This window comes from Nelumbo lutea, chromosome 5 (assembly GCF_056320005.1).
Source record: "Nelumbo lutea isolate HS-2025 chromosome 5, American lotus-T2T, whole genome shotgun sequence".
NCBI classification, from domain to species: domain Eukaryota; kingdom Viridiplantae; phylum Streptophyta; class Magnoliopsida; order Proteales; family Nelumbonaceae; genus Nelumbo; species Nelumbo lutea.
In genome coordinates this window covers 70017209-70038946 of record NC_142688.1, presented here as the reverse complement: position 1 = coordinate 70038946, position 21738 = coordinate 70017209, and the positions used below count along the sequence as shown (strand labels likewise).

The 21738-nt window shown below is 40.0% G+C and overlaps 1 protein-coding gene across 3 annotated transcripts in view; it reads left to right on the top strand.

Moving 5' to 3' along the window:
• Positions 1 to 21738, top strand: part of LOC148852837 (eukaryotic translation initiation factor SUI1 family protein) — a 94939-nt gene that overhangs the window by 9235 nt on the left and 63966 nt on the right. For 2 of the 3 annotated variants that reach the window (XM_088944708.1, XM_088944707.1), the window contains 5 exons: positions 3804 to 3915; positions 13567 to 13757; positions 13897 to 13991; positions 14093 to 14524; positions 19853 to 19961. In XM_088944708.1, coding sequence (XP_088800834.1) covers positions 3804 to 3915; positions 13567 to 13757; positions 13897 to 13991; positions 14093 to 14524; positions 19853 to 19961 — 939 coding nt within the window. Of the gene's footprint in view, positions 1 to 3803; positions 3916 to 13566; positions 13758 to 13896; positions 13996 to 14092; positions 14525 to 19852; positions 19962 to 21738 lie in introns of all 3 variants that reach the window. The other variant, XM_088944709.1, reaches the window with a different exon arrangement.

The following is a 21738-nucleotide window of genomic DNA, read 5'->3' as shown; positions in this document are numbered from 1 at the left end:
CCCTTGCATTAGAACCTCTTGGATGGGAAGCTAGGATATCTGTTATAGGCATAGCAAACAAGTCAGTACCTAAAGCAGAATTGACACCCATACCTGATAGAACGGGGGTAGGACTAGAAACACTGGAAATGACTTGCTGACAGGCGGCAAATGGTTTTAAAGCCTTTTCCCTTTTTGGACAAGGTTGTGAAGTAGACATGGTGAAAGAATCACTTCTTGACGACCTACCCACTTGGAAAACCTTTCTCTGTGTTTCCGACACTGGAATACCCGCATCCATCCTCACGGCCGATTCTTGTCCCTCTCCACCAACATCCTGTAATTCATTAGACTCAGGGTCAGCTCCCTTGACGAAGGGAGGAGGAGTTTTCACAGCTTTAGAACCATTTTCTTCACCATTTCTAGTCTTCTCGCCACCTACCTCTTCAGTCTCTTCCTCTAAAAACAACAGCTCTGTATGCAAACCTTCTATTTCAAGAAAATCATTGTTGCTTTTCGGAGACAGACTTCCCAGACTTAGCGTTTCGTTTCTATCAGAATTGTCATTGCTGTTTTGTTCACTCAACCAATCTTCAAGCCCTGTTCTGTTCTCATCACTAGGCTTCAGGTATCTTGGGTTGTGCCTGTCTGGTGGGAGACGGTTCGCCAGGTTGGATGGGACCCACTGTAGAGAACCTCGAGATTGCAAGTCTTGAGATTTTTTTGTGCCTGATCTGTTCGATCGAGAGGAGGGATTCGGGGTTGAAGAAGATAGATGCTTTATCTTGTCTATCAGCTCATCCCTCCTCCCAGTCACGTGCTTACTTAACGTGTCCCTTGGCCCATCTGTCTCGTAACGGGCCTTGGGCTCAAGACTATAGGAGCCCAACTTTAAGGCCTTTACTTGAGATGCCTTCTCCGGCCCACTATAAAAGGGATCCACTCAATTGGGCCCTTCTTTTCATCCCACGTGACCACTTAAAGAGTCACGCCCCCCTGTTTTAATGGTCGAACCAGCAACTTTCCCTGTTTGAGGTTGCTGGTTCAGCCCTCTCCCTTTCGACACTAGAAAATTTTTGTCGGTTTCCCTTGACACCACCTGTGCAAAGGATCTACCATTTGTCATAACCTTTTCTTGCTTTCTCCAGGTTTGACCTTCCAACTGCCCCAAAGCTTTTTGGCTTCCCAGAATTTGTTGGCCCTTTTTAGTGAAACATCCCTTCCCATTTGAATTACCCAATCTCAGAAGTCCACATAGTGCTTCTTCTTCCTCCTTCTCCCCTCTTACCATACGAGCCTCCTTCCACAGCCCTGCTTCAATGGAGGAAGCTAACCACACAGAGACAAAGCTCCCCTCTGTTCGTACCTCTACCTTTCGTGGAATTTCTTCTGGCTTCACACCACTTAGCAGGATTGCTACTGAATAGAGATCGCCCCAGAAAGCACCTTTCAAGATTCCTCCACACAACACAGCCATAGACTTTGCTATTTCTTGTTTCCATAGATGGAATGGCAAGCCTATTACACGCACCACCACACCATTTTCGACAAAAAAATCCTTGGAGTTGGATGTTGGATTCCATTTGAAGACTGTGAATGATCCGAACTCAGCTTGAACATTGATAGCTGATATTTCCAAGTCATTCTCTATTGGATCTAGGATGGCTTTACAGTTATCGAAGGGGGTTATTATGAAAACACTCTTCAACTTCAACCTGGTTGCCAGTAAGTCAGCTACCCTCCTCCAATCATTGACCTTTTCCTTGGCTTGTATCACAAACTTACTATCCCAGTCCTCTCTCTCTAGACCTCCCACCATTCTGCAATCGCCTTTTGTTTTTGCCATGACCACTGGCCCTGGTTCTACCCTGCTGTTGCTGAGATATGCCTTCTCCCTTATGGAGGCTTTTTTCTCATTTGCTACTCTTTGAGCTAAGAACTCTTTGAGCAACCAGTCAACTTCCCCCCAACCTTGGTTCTGTTTTCCTGCTGGTAGACACACCAGTTGCCTTTGTCCCTTACCAAAAAATTCAGCCAAAGCTATGAAGAACCCCTTTCTATTCCTCTTACATTCAACAACATATCTTCTCCCTTCTAGTGTACTAAAATCCTGCCTGTTTATCTGCTTACCTTTTGAACAGGCTCCAGCTATGAACTCTCTTAGCCACTCGATCACTTCTAATCCTTCCAGCAATATTGTACCCTTTTTCGCTTCCCTTACCTTCAGGCTTACCTTCCCCTTGATTCTCATCTCTTCGAACAAGAGATGTTTTGCTTCTATCTTCAAGGATCTCCTCCACTGACCTGCCTGCATGAACTCCATCACTGACCTGCCTGCACTCTTTACCATGTATTCCTTCAACCAAGGTGCGATGTGATCAGGCTCCAAGTTTGGCTTTAGGAATTTTGTGCCATCACTATTCTGTATGATAATGAGAGGCACCTGGTCATTTTTAAGGCCAAAATACTGGAAAGCACCTTTGCGAAGCGGTTCTCCAAAAAATTAATACCTTGGAAGTGCTTCAAAGAAAAAGACCAAATTGGTGATTGTCCCCGCACCTTTGTAGTATTTGCTTGAAGAATAGTGAGACAGTGGGTCACCTCTTATTTTCTTGCCCATGTAGTACTCTTATATGGGATTGGTTCTCCTCTCTTTGGCTGCAGGTGGACTCCCCCCTCAAGTGTAGTGGATTTATTTGACCCTAGGTTTTTCCAAGAACCACAAAAGAAGGGAAGGGTGATGTGGAGAACAACGAGTGCAATTATCTTGTGGGTAGAGAGAAACAACAGGATTTTCCAAGGGAAAGAAAAATCAGTGCCTGAACTCATAGAAGGGATTACCGTCAAGACAGTATATTGGCTGAAAACTCTTTACCTGTTCAAGGACGTCCCTGTAGACGACTTGATTAGAGGCTAGAGTATTATAACAAGCTCTTCTTCATCACCTACTATACAAACAGTTTGGTCCCCTCCAGTGCAGTATAATGTAAAGCTAAACTTTGATGGCAGCTCTGTGGGGAACCTTGAACCTTCTGGAATAGGGGGTGTGTTTAGAGATGAGATAGGAACAATCTTGGCTATGTATTCTGGTCCAATAGGTCTGGGGGACTTTCTTAGAGCTGAAGTGTTGGCCCTCCTCCAGGGGCTCACATTGGCTAGGAAATTGGGCTTTCAACAGCTAGAAGTGGAAGGGGACTCAAAATTAGTAGTAGGTTGGCTGCAATCAAACAGCTTGGGAACTTGGTCCCTTAGACAATTTGTAAGGGATTGTTGAGCCTTAAAAGAGAGATGGATGCTCAAGTTGTTTGAACTAGGAGGTCAGCAAATGCTTTAGCTGACAACCTAGCAAAGCAAGGGGTGAATCAGGAGTTTTTGTAATTTGAATTATGTTCAGGGGTCACCTTACACTTGTAGGTGACAGTTGTATTTCTGGTTTTTTAGTTAATGAAAGTTACCGTTTCCTATCAAAAAAAAAAAAAAAAAAAGAAGAAATGAGATCTGAAAGGTAAAATATGCAGGATCATTTGTTTATGCTTCGTACCATCAAATGTTTTAACTCGAACTTGTTATTTTTTATTGTGGAATTTTTAGGGTCATCTTGTTTCATTCCTATTTCAAAAAGAAAGAAAACTCTTATATGATTTAGATATTTAAGGAGAAATATTGACATTCATTTTCACTTTAAGGGGAATGCCATATGGTTTGATGCTTGAGTTTTAATTCAAACCATATGATGTTCTCCTTAGACTGGTCTTGCTGATGACCATACTTCATTTATGAATTGATTATAGACTGATCCTTCCTATCATGGATTCATGCTTTAGGTGGAGATAACAGTTGCAAAGTTCCCAAACCGGGTACTTGTATATGGTGTAGAAGGTGGATTTCCAATGCTTTTTGATGTTGATGGGCGAGGCAATGAAATATTTCCCACAGGTATTGAGATATGTATTGAACAGTATAGACTTTTTTTTTTTCACTTGTCAAATTCCATCCTGGTTCTTTTTTTGATAATTAACAGAATATATTCCATTAGAGAAAACAGCATACTGCCCCAATAAGCTAGGAAGTAAGCCAAATCATACAATCTAGGTCATCATATGGTCAACCTAAAAGAAAAAGAAAATGTGAAACATCTTTTACATATTACGTCCTGGCCCAGGGCAAAAACAATTTAGACAGTCTCTTCCAACCCCTGCTCTCACCAAAGAGTCAGCCAGCATGTTCGATATGCTAATCCCAGTTCTTTGTCAAATTCCATCCTGGTTCTTGTTTCTCATACCTTTTCTTTGGGCATGCTTACAATATGAATTTTTTAATCTGGTATTAGATATGTTATTCCATGGTCTCTCCCTATTATTCTTGCATCTGTGCTTCCAGGCTTTAGTAATTTTGTATATTTTCCTTATATTTTTGAATTGATCCCCCTATTTTTACTGATAAACTGCATCCAGCCCCTGCCATTAAAAGCAACATAAAACCATTGGTTCAAAGCTTGAAGAGACAAAACTGCCATGATCTCACCCAAATTTTTTAAAGGAAAAGGAATAAAAGTAGTTGTCTTAGTTTTGTTTTAATTTTGAAATCTCAAAATTATGGGCACTTAAATCATTTCTTACTACCACCCAAGTCCTTTTCGGTCTCCCCCCAGTTCTTTCAGCCCCTTCAACTTGTAACAGATCATTTCTTCCAACAGGTGCTGTAGATGCCTCGGTGGTCTTTTATGCATGTGACCAAACCATCTTAGTCTACTTTCTTTGATTTTATCACCTAATGGAGCTACTCCTAGGTTCCTCGTTATGACTTCATATGATTTCATTTTTGACCTTGTCCTTTCTAGTTTTGCCACTCATCCATCTAAGCATTCATATTTCTGCCACGCTCATATTTTGGACATGCTATTTCTGAACTTCTCAACACTCTGCTCCACACAACATAGCTGGCTTTACAACTATTTTATTGAATTTTCCTTTTGTCCAAAGTGCCATTCACCTATCACATGAGACTCCAAATGCACCGTTTTGTCTATCCTTCTCTAACTGTATGAAAAACATCCTCCTCAATCTATCATCTATTATGAATTGTTGAACAAGGTAATGGAAGAGGTACACCTAGTTTAAAATTGGTGAAAAAATAATGGATTCCATTTTTAATTTGAGAGATTGAAAGGTTAGTTGAATTAATGGTCTTGGGTTGCTTGTACCAGAAGGTGAGAAATGTAAAATGAGAAAACATAGATAGGAATCTAAAAGTTTGACTCTGTGAGTGGTCACTTTGTGCAAATAAAAATGCAGAGGTTTGGATTGTATCCAGTCTACCCCTTCCAAGACCCCAGATAGATAGCTGGGACTGACCAACATTGGGTAATGGCCTTTTTAGGGGGGGAATATAAAAACAACTAAAGCATGGGGAGTAGATGCAAAACATCCTAAATAATTTTCATTGTATTGTGCTATTTGTACTGTAGAGAACAGTGACGTGGGCCCCACAGCTGTGGTTCCACTCTGTCCGTAGGGTAGTCACAGCTGTGGTTGTTATTTTTTTCAGTTCTGTTATTTCTAGTTTCAGTTTCAGTTTCAGTTTTATATTGTTTGTTATTTGTTAGCAGTTATGATGTAAACACCAAGGGCAGATATGTCCTTTCATGTAACTCGAGATAACCTATATATATTATCTTAAAGTGGCGGCGACAGAATGATTGAGATTCTGTTCTTCTCCTAAAATTCTGTGTTCTATTACTCTTCTTCCACTCTTCCCTTTACATCTTCTTCATATTCTCTTCTCATCGAACCTGAAATCTCTTAGTGATCAAGACTGAATAGCAGTCTTGATTATCTACATGGTATCAGAGCCAAGTTAGGGTTTTTCATGTGGGTCTAATACCAGCCGACCACATGAGAATCTCCTAGGACTGAAAGCTGAAGAAGAGGAGTTCGTAGACTGATTCTTGGAGATCGCCAGAGGTACTAGCAGCTGTTGGAAACTTGCTAGGGTTGCAGAGTGTTGGTGGTCAGGAAGGATCAGAGAAAACTAGGGTTCAGGTAAGCCTAGAAGGCAGCGAACTATTTCTCCTTGTAAATTATTACTTTTTTAAAAGGTTATTTCAGAGAAGATAGGTTGGACCTATCTGGAGGGGAAGGCCGGACCATTCTAGCTCCTTCTCTCTTCGGTTTCCTAGGGTTTTACAGCAAACCCTGAACCGAACTGTGTTCTCTCTACTCTAGGGTTTGAAAGTGATCTGTGACAAGTCCTAGTGGTTGACTGAACCCTGTGATCTACCTAGAGCTACTCTTAAGTTGATTGGTAGGTCAGATCAGATTCTAAGTTTTTTTTATTACTGCAAGCTCATCTACAGTTTAGACTGTGCGACTGAATTGCTCCCTTTTAGGACTGATTAAAACCCTGACTTTCCCTAGCATATCAGTTTTGTTTTAGAGCTGTTCTCAGAGTTCTAAGGGGGTTAGAGACCTACGGACAGATACTGCTGTGTTGGCTAGTTGGTTTTAGATCATAATCACTTCGTTTTTGTGCGCATACACTGACAATACAGATCAGGTCTATACTGTTTTGAGTGTGATTGGTGACTCAAATACTGTTTTTGAGACTTAACAGAAATGGAGCCTAAGATTCAGGGAGAAGGCAGTCTTGGGAACATCAATTATGGTGGTGTTTCTGAGATGGGTGGTCAGATTATGACCGTAAAGTTTGATGGATCAAACTATTTGGAATGGGCCCAATCAGCCATGATGGCTATTGGTGGAAGAGGTAAATTAGGGTACCTCCTGGGAGATATGAAAGAACCTTCCAAGGGAGACCCGACATACACCAAGTGGATGCAAGAAAACTACTTGGTTATGACATGGCTGTGTAATTCTATGCAGCCTCATATTAGCCGGAACTATTTGTGGGCAAAGACAGCCAAGGAGATATGGGATGTTATGAAAGAAACTTACTCCCAACCCCTTAATGTTGCTAGAGCATATGAATTGAAATGTGAAGTGAGTACCCTTAAACAAGGAGAGAAACCGGTATCAGTCTACTTCTCTACTTTGAAGTCCCTGTGGCATGAGATTGATCACTTAGAGACTCTTGAGTGGGAGAGTCCCAAAGATGCTCAGACCCATAGAAAGCACATTGAGACAAACAGAGTGTTTGAATTCCTGGCGGGACTGAACCCAGAATATAATATTGTGAGGCAGCAGATTTTGACTAGAGATAGTGTGACTCTCTCTCAGGCCTACTCATTTGTACACAGTGAAGAAACCAGAAGGAAGGTTATGATGCAACCCGTATCAGCCTTTGTAGCGGCTACACCCAAATCAGGGGGTGATTCAAAGAAGGACAGGAGGAAGGAAGACAAGAACTTATGTGAACATTGTAAGAAACCCAAACATACAAAAGAGACATGTTGGAAACTGCATCCTCACTTGGTTCCTGCGAAATTAAGAAACAAGAAGGGCACCGCTCATGTAGCCATGAACACTGATTCAGCATCCTCATCTGGCACAAAAGGAACATCTTTGGAGACCTTAGCTGCAGTTCGGGCTGCCTTAATACAGCTATAAAAGGAGGTAGGAAATTCAGCTCAGCCACCACAGCCTTCATCAGCCCCTGTCACATCTGCTTTCGCTCATTCAGGTACTCGAGCTTCAGCCTATCATGCCTTAGCTCCAGGTACTACTGAGCCTTGTTGGGTAATAGACTCAGGTGCATCTGATCACATGACTAGCTTGCCTTCACTGTTTACTACTTACCATTTGTCTTCTGGTAGAGATAAGGTATCTATTGCTGATGGCTCATTGGTTCCTATTTCTGGGAAGGGTGACATCAAGCTTTCAGATACTATGTCCCTAACATCTGTTTTGCATGTGCCTAAACTTGATACTAACCTTCTTTCAGTCAGTAGTATTACCAAGCATATGAACTGCTCAGTAACCTTCTTCCCTGACCGATGTGTTTTTCAGGACTTGGAGACGCAGAAGGTGATTGGGACTGGCCGTGAGACGAATGGGATCTATTTGCTCGGGGAGCGGTTCTGTCAGGGAGAGTCAGTAGAGAAGTTATCTTTTGTTTCTCAGAGTGTGAGTCCGGTTATGCTTTGGCATAACCGATTAGGTCGTTTGTCTTTTCGATCTTTACAGAGTCTGTTTCCTACTTTATTTGAGTCTATTGAGTTGTCTCAATTACAGTGTAAAAGTTGTGAGTTTGCTAAGCATTGTAGAAATCCTTATTTATTGAGTAATAAAAAGAGTGATAATTCTTTTGATATTGTGCATACTGATGTTTGGGGGCCTTATCATATCCCTTCCATGGGTGGGTACAGATATTTTTTTGTTATTTGTTGATGACCATACCCGGTTCTCTTGGGTTTATCTCATGCGTTCACGAGATGAGGTACCTTCCCTGACCCAAAATTTTCACCAAATGATTCTAACCAAATTTGATGCCAAGATCAAAGTTCTTCGATCTAATAACGCAAAGGAATACTTTGCCAAATCATTGACATCTTATTTTCATCATCATGGGGTTCTCCACCAGAGCTCTTGCCCTCATACACCTCAGCAGAATGGAGTTGCCGAGAGGAAGAATAGGCACATTTTGGAAGTGGCTCGAAGCCTCATGTTTACTTCCAATGTCCCTACTTGCTTCTGGGGGGATGCTATCCTCACGGCGGTATACCTTATTAATCGGGTCCCTTCCAGGGTCCTTGATATGCGGTCTCCTTTTTCGCTTCTACACCCACGTGAGGACTTGTTTTCTATTCCCCTTAAGACATTCGGTTGCACTTGTTTTGTTCAGCTTCTTGGACCCCATCCCTCCAAGTTCGAACCTAAAGCCTCCAAATGCATCTTCCTTGGTTATGCACAAACTCAAAAGGGTTATTGTCGTTATGATCCTGTCTCCGGGAGGAAGTTTGTCTCCATGGATGTCACTTTCTTTGAGGGGACACCCTATTATCCTCGGGTTGCCCCTCAGAGGGAGAGTAGTGAGAGTGGGGGTTTGAGTTCTTGTCTTCAGGGGGAGAGCAGTGAGAGTGGGGCAGTTCCTTTACCTATTCCATTGGGTGATGAGAACCGCAATGGTGAGGGTGGTCAGAGGGATCAGGAGTTGAGGGAAAGATGCAATGGTGAGGGTGGTCAGTGGGATCAGGAGTTGAGGGTTTATCACAGGCGGTGCAGGCAGGTTGATCCTGATCATCAGCAGTCCAGACCAGCTCCAATCTTATCTGCAGCTCCAGGTCCAGATACTTCAGTCATAGAGCCCACAGAGACTTCCCCTACAGATGATCTTGACCTTCCAATTGCAGTCCGTAAAGGGAAACGACATTGTACCACATCCACAACTCACTGTATTTCCCATTTTTTATCCTATGATCGTCTATCTCCTACCTACAGGTCCTACCTTAGCTCCATTTCCAATGTCTCTATTCCAAGAACAATGCAAGAAGCCCCATCCGTCCCTGAATGGAAAGATGCAATGCAAGTTGAGATGGATGCTCTGTTGAAGAACAATACCTGGGAGGTAGTTGATTTGCCAAAAGGAAAGAAACCAGTCGGATGCAGATGGGTTTTTACGGTGAAGCATAATGGAGATGGATCTATTGAGAGGTACAAAGCTCGGTTAGTTGCAAGAGGGTTTACACAGACTTATGGCATAGATTACTTGGAGACATTTGCACCAGTAGCCAAGATGACTACTATTCGAGTTCTCTTGTTGTTAGACAGTTTTGTATGCCCTTAGCTTCAATCAAATTGATGTACTTTATGAGTTTATTGTAAATGAATAAAAGTGCATATTTGATTCATGTTCCCTTGGTATGTTTCTGTGTAATACCCTTAAACTGGACACTTAATGAGACTCGTGTTAGTTTAGAATGTTCACAGCCAATGGGTCGGTTTCGGGAGAACTATCCTGACAAGGCTGACACTGTGGTGCCACCAAGTCGGTTGGGGTGGCTTGTCTTAGCTACCGGGGTGACCCTAGGCACATACAGTGTGGGATTGATTGAATCTTTGAACTGGACCAGATTTCCAGTATTGCCTTGGACCTTGGAGATTGATGGGCAAAACTGGAAAGTTACACCCGACCCCTAGACTCGATTGTGATACTGCACTAGGTGTCGGATTGAGCTGTCTTTGATATACCAATCAGTGAGATCCTTAGCGGGGGTCAAAACCTGGGTATGTTGGGACAGTCTGAGAATTCATCTGAGTGGGTGGTCATAGTGACAGGATCAGCCCCTTTGTTGGACAAAGGTAATGATCGGGGATGCACTCTCACTGATGGAAACCAAGACTGCTGGCAGCCGATTTCAATCGTTGAGATTTGTTTTGCAAAATATATTTTATATGAGATATAAAAAGCATATATATTATGGTTTTGAAATGTTTGCAAAAGGTTTTAATTCCCAGGATCCATACTTGAGAGAGTGCAACACTGTTCCTTGCAGCCGAGGGAGAGGTCCCCTCTTGTCGGGCAGTGTATGATCATTATGGGCTGAGAAGTTAAGTGTAAGGCCATTGAGGATAATACCTGATGGGATAATCTTGCATCTGCCCACAGTCCCTGGGTGTTACAAGGTGGCTTGGCCCAGGGACCACTTAGGGTAAGTGTTGGGCCCATAGAGCCCATCTGATGGGTTTTAGGGGGTGCACTGTCCATAACAGTGTATTCGGCCAGGCCTTGTAACAAAGGCTGGGCTGACCCCATGTGGCTGATGTGTAGATCAATGTTTGGGTCCCACGCCATACAAGGAAGCCCAACTGGGCAGCAGTTTGGAAGGTTTAATGAATACATAACCCTAAATGGGCCTTAAGCCCATTTCGAACTGGGCTAATTTGATTAGTCTTTAAGGGGCGAATTCTGAGATAAGATCAGATGATAGGATTGGGCCCACACCCTATCCACTTAGAGAGTCCAAGATCTAAATGAGATTTAGATTTGGAAACTTCCTAATTAGATTAGGAACTGGCTGATCTAATCTGCAGATAAGATAAGGTTTATCACTTATCTTAAAGGGACTTCTAATCCAGATATGATTTGGGTTAGCAACTCCTAATGGGATTAGGAGCTAATCCCTTTAAGTCTATAAAAGGAAGAGGGGGCGGCAGCCTTTAGACACACAATCACCAGCAACAGTCTTGTCTTCAGAGCTGAGATCACAGAGGAGAGAATTCTGCATGCTGCAAATTCTCTCTAGCCGCCTCCTTCCTGCAGCCACCGCCTATAACTGTTCGATCTCCATTGCTTGGGAGAAATCAAGATCAGATCTTGATTCCAATCTTTTGGAGAAAAGATTGGTAGGAGTTGTATTAACTAGCCGCCCAGGTGATTCTTGGGAAGAATCAAGTTCCTAGGAAGGACACTGCTGATTCTGCTCCACCCTGCACTGCGCCATCTTCAGTGGGAGCAGATTTTGGTTTCTACCTTGGGCGTGAACACCTCGGTTGAGAGATATTATTTCTCTGTATTAGGTATTATCTCTCTCTCCTTTTGGTTCAGATCTGGTTCAGTTTATGGTTCAAGAATGATCATTGAAAATATGATTTTCTAAATATGGAATTCGATTCCCAGTTGAAGGGAAAGAAAAATTTTTGAAATTCGCCCCCCCTTTATTCCGCAATCTTGGGCGTCCATATGATGGTTTCCTATCCCTTCACTTGTCTCTTGCAGCAAGTCACATCTGGCCTTTATACCAAATGGACGTGAAAAATGCCTTTCTGAATGGAGATCTGCAGGAAGAAGTTTACATGCGTTTGCCTCCTGGGTTCTATGATGTAGAAGTAGGTAAGAAGGTTTGCCGGCTCAACAAGGCTTTGTATGGTTTGAAACAGTCACCTAGGGCTTGGTTCGATAGATTCATACTAGCACTTGTGAAGTTTGGATATGTACAGGCCCAATCAGATCATACCCTATTCATCAAGAGGGTGGAGTCCTCTTTGACACTATTGGTAGTATATGTTGATGATATTGTGGTCACAGGGAATGATAGCCATGAGATTGAGTCTCTTAAACAGCTTATTCAACAAGAATTTGAGGTGAAGGACCTTGGTGTACTTCGGTATTTTTTGGGTATTGAGGTTGCTAGATCCAAACCGGGGATCTTCATATCTCAGAGGAAATATGTTCTAGACCTGTTGGCAGAAACTGGAAAGTTAGGTGTCAAGCCTGCAGATACACCAATTGAACAGAATCACAGGATTAGTGCCGAGAGTGGGGAGCCTCTGGAAGACAAAGTTATGTTCCAACAACTGGTGGGAAAGCTCCTATATCTCTGCCTCACTCGGCCAGATATTACCTATGCTGTTAGTGTTGTCAGCCAGTACATGCATTCTCCTAGAACCACACATCTTCTTGCGGCAGAAAGAATCTTAGCTTACTTGAAGAGATGCCCAGGTAGGGGCATACTTTTCAAGAACAACAATCACATGAAGTTGGAGGTTTATACTGATGCAGATTGGGCTGGGAGTATTGATGATAGAAGGTCTACCTCGGGATATTGTGCCCTTGTGGGAGGAAACCTTGTCTCCTAGAGAAGTAAGAAACAAAGTGTTGTCTCCCGGTCAAGTGCTGAAGCAGAATACAGGTCCATGGCCAATGGAATGGCTGAAATTCTATGGCTAAGATCTCTACTTGAGGAGTTGGGTATTGAGTATGAGAAGCCTCTGATGCTGTACTGTGATAATCAAGCCGCCATTAATATAACACATAATCCAGTACAGCATGACAGAGCCAAACACATTGAAGTTGACTGTCATTTTGTGCGAGAGAGGGTCTCATCTCAAGAAGTATGCCTCCCTTACATCACATCCAGTATGCAACTAGCAGACATTCTTACTAAAGCCGTATCAAGAAAGAAACTAGAGGCGGATCTATCCAAGTTGGGAATGATGAACATATACTCCCAACTTGAGGGGGAGTGTAGAGAACAGTGACGTGGGCCCCACAGCTGTGGTTCCATTCTGTCCGTAGGGTAGTCACAGCTGTGGTTGTTATTTTTTTCAGTTCTGTTATTTCTAGTTTCAGTTTCAGTTTCAGTTTTATATTGTTTGTTATTTGTGAGCAGTTATGATGTAAACACCAAGGGCAGATATGTCCTTCCATGTAACTTGAGATAACCTATTTATACTATCTTAAAGTGGCGGCGGCAGAATGATTGAGATTCTGTTCTTCTCCTAAAATTCTGTGTTCTATTACTCTTCTTCCACTCTTCCCTTTACATCTTCTTCATATTCTCTTCTCATCGAACCTGAAATCTCTTAGTGATCAAGACTGAATAGCAGTCTTGATTATCTACATGTACTTATAAAGACAAAACTTGATTCTGTGGTTGAATTAGAAGATCCGGCCCTTGGGTGGGGAGATTATGTCTTGTTGCATGTTTAAATTGTTTAATTGTTGTGCTTCCTTGTTGATGGTATGTTATTTGCACAGAAAGCATGTGAAGAGTTGGGTTTGGTTTCCGATGGTTGTAAAGAATGCTTGACGATGTACAGGCTACACTAATTCTTGTGCTTGCCTAATTTATTTGTAATACAATGTTGTTTTTGCATGCATTATTTAGCTTATGTCTTTCATTTTTTGCAGTGTATGCACTCTGGAAGGTTCCTGAACTCTTACCGGCTTTCATTCTCAAGGGTGGTGAGGTGTCTCGTTTTGTGATTGGTGGTGCAGATTTGATGTTTCCTGGTATTAGTATACCTGCAGAAGGTCTACCTTCATTTTTAGCAGGGGAACCATGGGCTGTAAAAGTCCCTAGCAATCCAGCTCCTATTGCTGTAAGTATTTTTGAGCTTCAGTTCTCCAACAGTTGAAAGCATTGTTGCTGTCGTTACCAGATTTATAATTCACAATGTTAACCAGATATGTACACATTGTTTGGGTTCCTTTTTTGAATATAGAGCAAACCTTGTGCAGGTTGGTTCTACTACCATGAGCAGTGCAGAAGCATTAAAAGTTGGTTTAAGAGGAAAGGCTTTGCGTATAACACATTACTATAGGGATTCACTTTGGCAAGTATAGGGTGGAAGTTGATTTTGGTTTTTGGACTAAGTTGTTCAAGTAGGCTTTCTAACTTGAACATGTGCTCTACTTTTGTGGATGTTTCTTTCAGGGAGTCTGCAGAGGACCATTATGTGCCAAATGCAGGATTCTTGGAGGATGTTGTCCTTCAAGATCCTGCTTTATTACCAGTTTGTCAAACATCTGATAAATGTACAGATGCAAACAATGCTTCTAGTGATGAACAAAATGGCACTGACAAGGCAGAAAAGGGGGAATTGGTGGATGTCCAAGATATCCATCAAGAAGAAGAGCTTGCTACCTCAATACAGACTGATATTAAAGATCCTATAGAAGAAATATCCACAGAAATGAGTGGATTGAAGGCAACTGATGATATTTCCACTGAAGAATTGAATGGTGAGAAGGAACAACATGCTCTATCTAGTGAAGAAGTTGATATGCTTTTGGACAAATGCCTTTTGCAAGCCTTGCGCACAAGTGTGACAGATAAATACTTACCAATGCCTGGAAGCATATTATGGTAATATATATAATATATACTCTGCTTCTTATCCCTTCTCTCTTTCTCATAAATTACTTGATTACAGTCATCGTATCTTATTATTAACCAGAGGTGTATCCATTCCTATTTATAATTTTTATTTTCTACCTCTGCATGTGCACAGAGACACATACATACTCATGTTCTCTGGCCCCTCTTCTTGGTTTGAGAGCTTTATTCTAGTGGATTTAATCATCTTACCTTATTATTTACTAGTGGTGCATTATTGCTCACGTTTTTTTGTAAAATAGCACTGTGTGTTTGTTCATGCTGTGACATGTCTATCCATTGTAATCAATGGAGTCATGGCGAAACATCAAAACCTGGTTGGTAGAGAGGGAGTTAACAAAACAAGGTAGGGGGAAGGAGAGGAGGTAACCATGCACTCCCCTCAAATTGTTCGAACTGATTCAGAGGTAATACAAGATGGGGAGGTTAATATAGAAAAGTTGGTAGAGAGGGAGGTTCAGATTGGGAAATCACTTGGATTAGTCTTCTAGGGTGGGGTAGGTTTTGCCAAAATTGCGTTTGATAAATTTGAGCAGAAGAAGAAAGAAGAGAAGGAGAGAAAAAGAGAAATCCTAGAGAAAAACAAGGGGTGGAACGAGGAAGAGGAAGAAGAGGAAAATTTGGACGAGAACGAGTAAAGAGGGGGGAGGGGAAGAGGGATAAAGATTCTCAGTTGGAATGTGAGAGGTTTGAGGGATGGAAAAGACGGAAATGGTAAGAAATCTAATTAGAAACACCAAAACAGATATGGTATTGTTGGTGTTTGATTGGCAGGCAAATACTTTGTCAGATGTGTTAGCTAAGCAAGGGGTAAATAGGGAAGAAATATTTTGGGCTCAGTTGTGATTCTTGTTTTTCTTTCCTAGTTTACTTGTAAGATTCAAGGAGGGGCTGCAGCTCGTGCCTCTCGTTGGGATGATGTATGTACTCACTCTAAAGTTGCTTCTGAATCAATAAACTTTTTGTTATTCATCAAAAAACATGATTTGTTTTAGTTCCTTCTTGGTTGAGGTTCAAGCTGAAGCATTACATGTGGGGGAGATTAGTTTTGACAGACCGGGTTACTGCAAGGTTAGAAGAGGTGGAAGGAGGGAGAAAGATGAGGCAGGAATGGAAGACAGAAATGGAGGATGTTCTAAAGGGGGAAAGGAGTGTTAAGAAGGGAAGGGAGAGGAGGGGACGTCTCTATTAGGGGTGAAGATAAAATTTTAGAAGTCAATTGCTGTGTAAAGGTTGCAGCCTTACAGGCAAAGAGGGTGAGAGTGGCTTGTCGGAAGACTATGAGAAATACTTAAAAATCGAAGTCCTAGTTGGTAGGAATGGAGTTGATTTGGGTTGGAAGGGAAAAATTGTGAACAAAGGAGCCATTGGTGGGGTGCTCATGGTTCGGTGTTTGGTGGGCCTATTTTTGAAATTGAACCGGTATTACCGGTTTTTTGGAAAAACGGTATCCGAAACCGAACCAAAGCCGATCGGTTAACCGGTTGACCGATTTGGTTAACTATCAGTTTGGTTCATCGGTTTATCAGTTTTTTTTTATATTTATAAATATAATATATATTATTAAAAATCTAATTGTATAACAAAAAACTAGAAATAGATATATAAAATATTATATTTTAAATAATAAATAATATATTATATTATTATAAATATATATTTATATATATAATACATATTTATTAATTTATAATATATAGACAATATAAAATATATATAAAAGATATATATAATATTCATAAGTATAAATAAAATATATAGAAATATATGTATACCGGTCGGTTCAGTTAACCGTTGGTTTTCTATATTGGTTAATTGAAACCGAATCAGTACCTTTGGTTTTTCAAAAATACCTAACTGAAACCAAACTGACAGGTTTGATTAACCGGATTTTCGGTTCGGTTTCTATCGTTTTTTCGATTTGGTTTGGTTTTTTGGTTTTTCTTGCTCACCCCTAGCCATTGGTGATTTGGGGGTATTGAAGAAAGCTCGATTTCAAGTAAGTCTCATATAGTTCATATTACTAAAGTTTTTTTAAGATTGAAAGGACTGGTTGGGGCTGGTCCTACAAACAAATACAAGAGAGTTTATAAGAAAAAGTAGAAGAGAGGAAAAGGAAAAAGGAAAAGGAGGGTGGTTGTAATGTAGAGAAGGGATTTGGTGAGGTTTCTTAGTTAGTAAGGAGAAGAGAGGAGTGGAGATTGAGAGTTTGGGTGGCAGGATGTTAGGGTCGGCAAGTGCTTAGGTTTGTTTTTCTGGGGCAGGGAGGAGTTTGCAAGAAGAGCTTTTGAAAAGAGTATGAAGGGAGAGAGACTAAAGAAGAACATAGTAGATGAAGGATGAGAGGCGTTGAATGAGGAAGAAACGAGCAAGAAGTGTTTGAAGGAGATGGCTAACAATGCTTTCAAGTAGGGGAGAGATCATTTGCTTTTTCTGTCTTTTTATTTTGATGCAATGTGTTACTCTGAATGGTGTTGATTTGGGTGTTATCTTAACACCTTGGCAATGATTGTAATCAACCCCTTTCTTTTACTTTTTAATAAATCTTTTCTTTTTTGTGTGCTGTGTGGCTATTAGATTGAGTGGGATACTCCTAAAAATAGTAGAGGTGTAAACTTTCACGGGTCACCTGCATTGTAGTGGACCGTGCTTGCTTGGCATGAATCCCCCGAGAGGGGAGTTCAGCACGGTCCTAGGCCCATGCCACAAGTTGATACATTTTTTTAGAAAAATTAGAAAAATAACGAAAAATTAAAATAAATGAACAAAATAGACAAGAAATTGAAAAAAAATCTTAAAACTTTATTCAATATGAATTTTGATGTTTACAATTGTTTATATATGATATAATAATATGAAATTGAAAAAAATTACAATAAAATTGGAATAAAATAGTATAATAACGTTGCAAATAAAAATTTATATACATATATATGTAATAATTATTATATATACATATATATTTACATACTAATATGTTAGTATATGTATATATATACAATTATTATTACATTTATATGTAAATATACATATTATTAAATATATGTTTGTGTGGGCTGTGCCGTGGTGGCCCTTGGGCCTCAAAAACCCCATTCCTGCACTGCACAGGGGTTCAGGCTAAGCTAGGCATGGCCCGAACCATTCTGGGCTGTGCTGTCTTGTGGGTGGCGGGGCCCACGTTATAGCTCTAGAAAATAGTAGTGTGACCTTTCAAGATAATGGTTCCAATTTTCCATGACATAAGGCTACCCATTTGACCTTGTTATACCATGGGCTCAACCAGGTTGACACTCTCATTTGTCCACTATAGTCAATGATTTGGGTTTTTAGAAATTGTGTAGTGTATCTGTGAAAGAATGGTAGGATCCATCTAATGGACGCCATAAAGGTTGCGGAATGGGTGGGCGAATTTCAAAAATTTCCTACCTTCTCTCAACTGGGAATCATATTCCCTAATTTAGAATACAATATTCAAGGATCCTACTTGAACCATAATCAAACCAGATCTGTACCAAAAGATAAATGGGAGGAATATACTTGATCCGGAGAAGCAGTATCTCCCAAAGTTGGTGTTCACGCCCAAAGAATGCTCCAAGATCCGTTCCTGTTGAAGATGACACAGCTGTGAATGGAACAGAACCAGCAGGGTGCGTCCTACACACTAGATCCTTCACAAGAATCCTCTGGAAGCATTAAACACTGAATCTTTTTCAGTCTTTCTTGCAAGACTGATGTCAAGAACAGATTTCTTGACTTTCTTTTCTACAAAGATCTAATCTTGCAATGGCAGATGGCGGCGGCAGGAGGAGATCTCCAAAACGAAAAAGGCTGAACTGCTTTTTCTGTTTTTCTGGAGAGTATGAATGAGAAAAAAATCTCAATTTGCAGGAGATATCCTATACCTCTACAAGGTGGATCGAAATCTCCTCCTTTCTTCTTGATTAAGAAACCTCCTTTTTAGGAGTTATCCCAATCCAAATCAGTATTTGGATAGGGGATAATCTTAATCCTTTCTGCAGGTAGAGTTAGCTTACTCCTGATCTTATCAGGAGGTTACCAGATTCAAATCTAATTTGAATTTGGTCTCTAAGAGTGGATAAGGCTAAAGGCCCAATCCTTTTACTAACTTTAATCTCAAATTCGCCCCATGGATGGGTGATCATATCAGCCCACCTCGAAATGGGCTTTTGGCCCATTAAGTGTTCAGTGTCTAATTACTTTCCAATCTGCTGCCCAGTTGGGCTTCTTTGTATGGCGTGGGACCCAAGCATTGATCTACACACCAGCCACATGGGTTCGGCCCAGCCTCTAAAACAAGGCCCAGCCGAATTCACTGAAAAACTCAATGAACCCCTTGAGTCCATCATATGGACCCTATGGGCCCAACACTTACATTAAGTGGTCCCTGGGCCAAGCCATCTTATAAAAACCCAGGGACTGTGGGCAGGTGCAAGATTAGCCCATCAGGTATTATCCTCAATGGTCTTACACTTAACCTCTCAGCCCTTAATGATCAAGCACTGCCCGACAAGAGAGGACCTCTCCCTCGGCTGCAAGGAACAGTGCCGCACTCTCCTTTCACATGGATCCCGAGAATTAAAACCATTTGCAAACAAATGGTTTTGAAGCTAAGGGCATACAAAACTGTCTAACAATCTGATATGACAAATAAACTTTTATACTGGTTGCTATCATGATCAGGGGGATATCAATTTTTAGAGATAGCTTTAGTGAGTTTCTATGTCATGTGCAAAGAATAATAAGGAATAAGGAGAGAGCAGCATAAGAGAGGAAGGACAAAAATAGAGAAGAGAAATGAACCACCACCAACCAAAATTATTAGTGGGCAGTACTCACTTCATTAGTATATATATTGTCTGAAAAAAATAACAGTGAAAGGATAATTACACCCTTACACCATATTTAAGAGAATTTCTCTGCCAGAACTAAGAGAAAAGAAAAAAGCTTTAAAAAATTGTCAGAACTGTTTCATACATAATATGTTCATGATACATAACTGTGGTAGGGCATGCTTTTCCAAGATGCTTTACAGGTCTTGGTACATAAGGACATATTGGATTTGGTCTGTGTGATTGTGATTTTACCTGTGTGTGTGTGTATATATATAGCCTGAAGTGCCTGAATTAGTATGTTTAAGTGGATTATGGATATGCTTTCACTTTGAATCAATGCATTAAAGCTTGGTAATATACTTTTTTCAATCACGTCTCAAACTATTTCTCTGCTAACAATGTTTTTTTAATCTTTTTTCCTGTCACTTTTTTGATGTGTGTCTAGGTCAAACCATGTATTGCCTTGCAGACCTCCAGGTACCACACTTGATATCAAAAAGTCATCGCATAAGAAACTCTCGAAGTGGTTACATTCCAAGGCATCTGCTGGATGGGTGTGTCTCTACTGCTTTTTTTTTTTTTTCCTTGGTATTCTGTATTGTTAGAAATAAACTATACCAACAACACTTTTTTTTTTTGGAAGATGAATAAAGAGGAAAATTTATTAAACTAAAGAAAAGGATTACAAAAGGCTGACAAAGCATATTGATAAAAAAGGGTGACAAAGCATCACCCAACACCAGGAAACAACCAAACAACCCCTAAAAACTAACAAAACCACCTACCGAAAGACGACACCTGAAGCCCCTGAACCAGTGTTTTAAAAGGCCTGGGAGGTGTACGCTTGGAGGTGCCCCCAAAACACCCCGAGGCATATGCCTGCTGACACCTATGAGGCATATGCTTCATATGCTTTTTTCCTGAGGCATGCTAGAGGTGTACACCTCGTGCACGCCTCATGTAAAAAGACAGGAAAAAGAAAAAAAGAAAACAAGGAATTTATCAAAAAAAAAAAAAGAAAAAGAAAGGGAAGGGAAAGAAAAAGATGAAAAAAAGGAGAAAAAGAAAGAAAAGAAAAGGAGTGCTATGCATCTTCATTCTTCTTAATATAAAAGATTTTTATTAAAAATAGAGAAAAATGAGATCTTCCTTCCTCTTCTTTCTCCTCACCCCCCCTCTTAAGGAGGTTTACACCTCCTTGTGTTCGAGAGGCTTGCACCTCTTTACGTTCTGAACTACACTTCATCCCTCTAGGTAGTGGAACACCTCGCATCACGCCTCACATTTTAGAACATTTTCCTAAATTTACCCCTCCCCCAATAACTTGTTAACTCCAACCCGAACTAAGCCTCCCCTCAATCTAGCAAAAACCTTTGAGACTGGCACAATTCAGTTATTTTTTTGGTGTATGAAACTTTTAGCTGTGACGGGAATGACCTCAAAACTCTTATTCTCCCCAAGATTATCATTATCCTTTTAAGTTCTACAACTTCATTCATCTTAAAAACTTGCTCCGCTATCAAAACCACTATAAATACTTTAATAAATCATAAAAATACATCAATAACACTAAATATAAGACCTCAATGAGGTGTATACACATTAAATTAATATATTTTAATGGTTTTATGAAGAAATGTATTGTAGTTAATTATAATTTCATTAAAAATCCTATGCTTAACTATAATTTATAAATTATAATTCTTAAGTCTTAATGTTTTATGGGATGGGAAAAACCCAAATCTCCTATCCATCCATAAAACATGCATTAACTTCTAAGTGAAAATATAATTAATAATTTATTTATTATTTAAAGAATTATTATTTATTATTTATTTCCAAAAATTATAAAAAATAAATAAACATTATATATTGTATTCAAAAAATAGTTATTAAAGAAGAAATTTCAATTACCTTGTGGATATGATAGATCATCCATAGAATTATAATATATTCAATCATTGTGATCAAATGATAAAATATAATTAATTATTTATTTACTTTTTAATTCTAAAAATAAAAAAATAAAAAAATAATTATTAAAGAAGAAATTTCAATTGGTTTGTGGATATGATAGATCATTCATAGAATTATAATATATTCAATTATTGTGATAAAATGATAAAATATAATTAATTATTATTTATTTTTTAATTCTAAAAATAAAAAAAATAAAAACATATTAAAGAAGAAATTTAAATTGCTCTATGGATATGATAAATAAATCCATAGATCTAAAACATATTTAGTCTTTATAGGCAGAGAAAAAATTACATTTTTAAATTTTTTGTTAATTTATATTTTCCCCAAATATCTTCATGAAATTTTCAT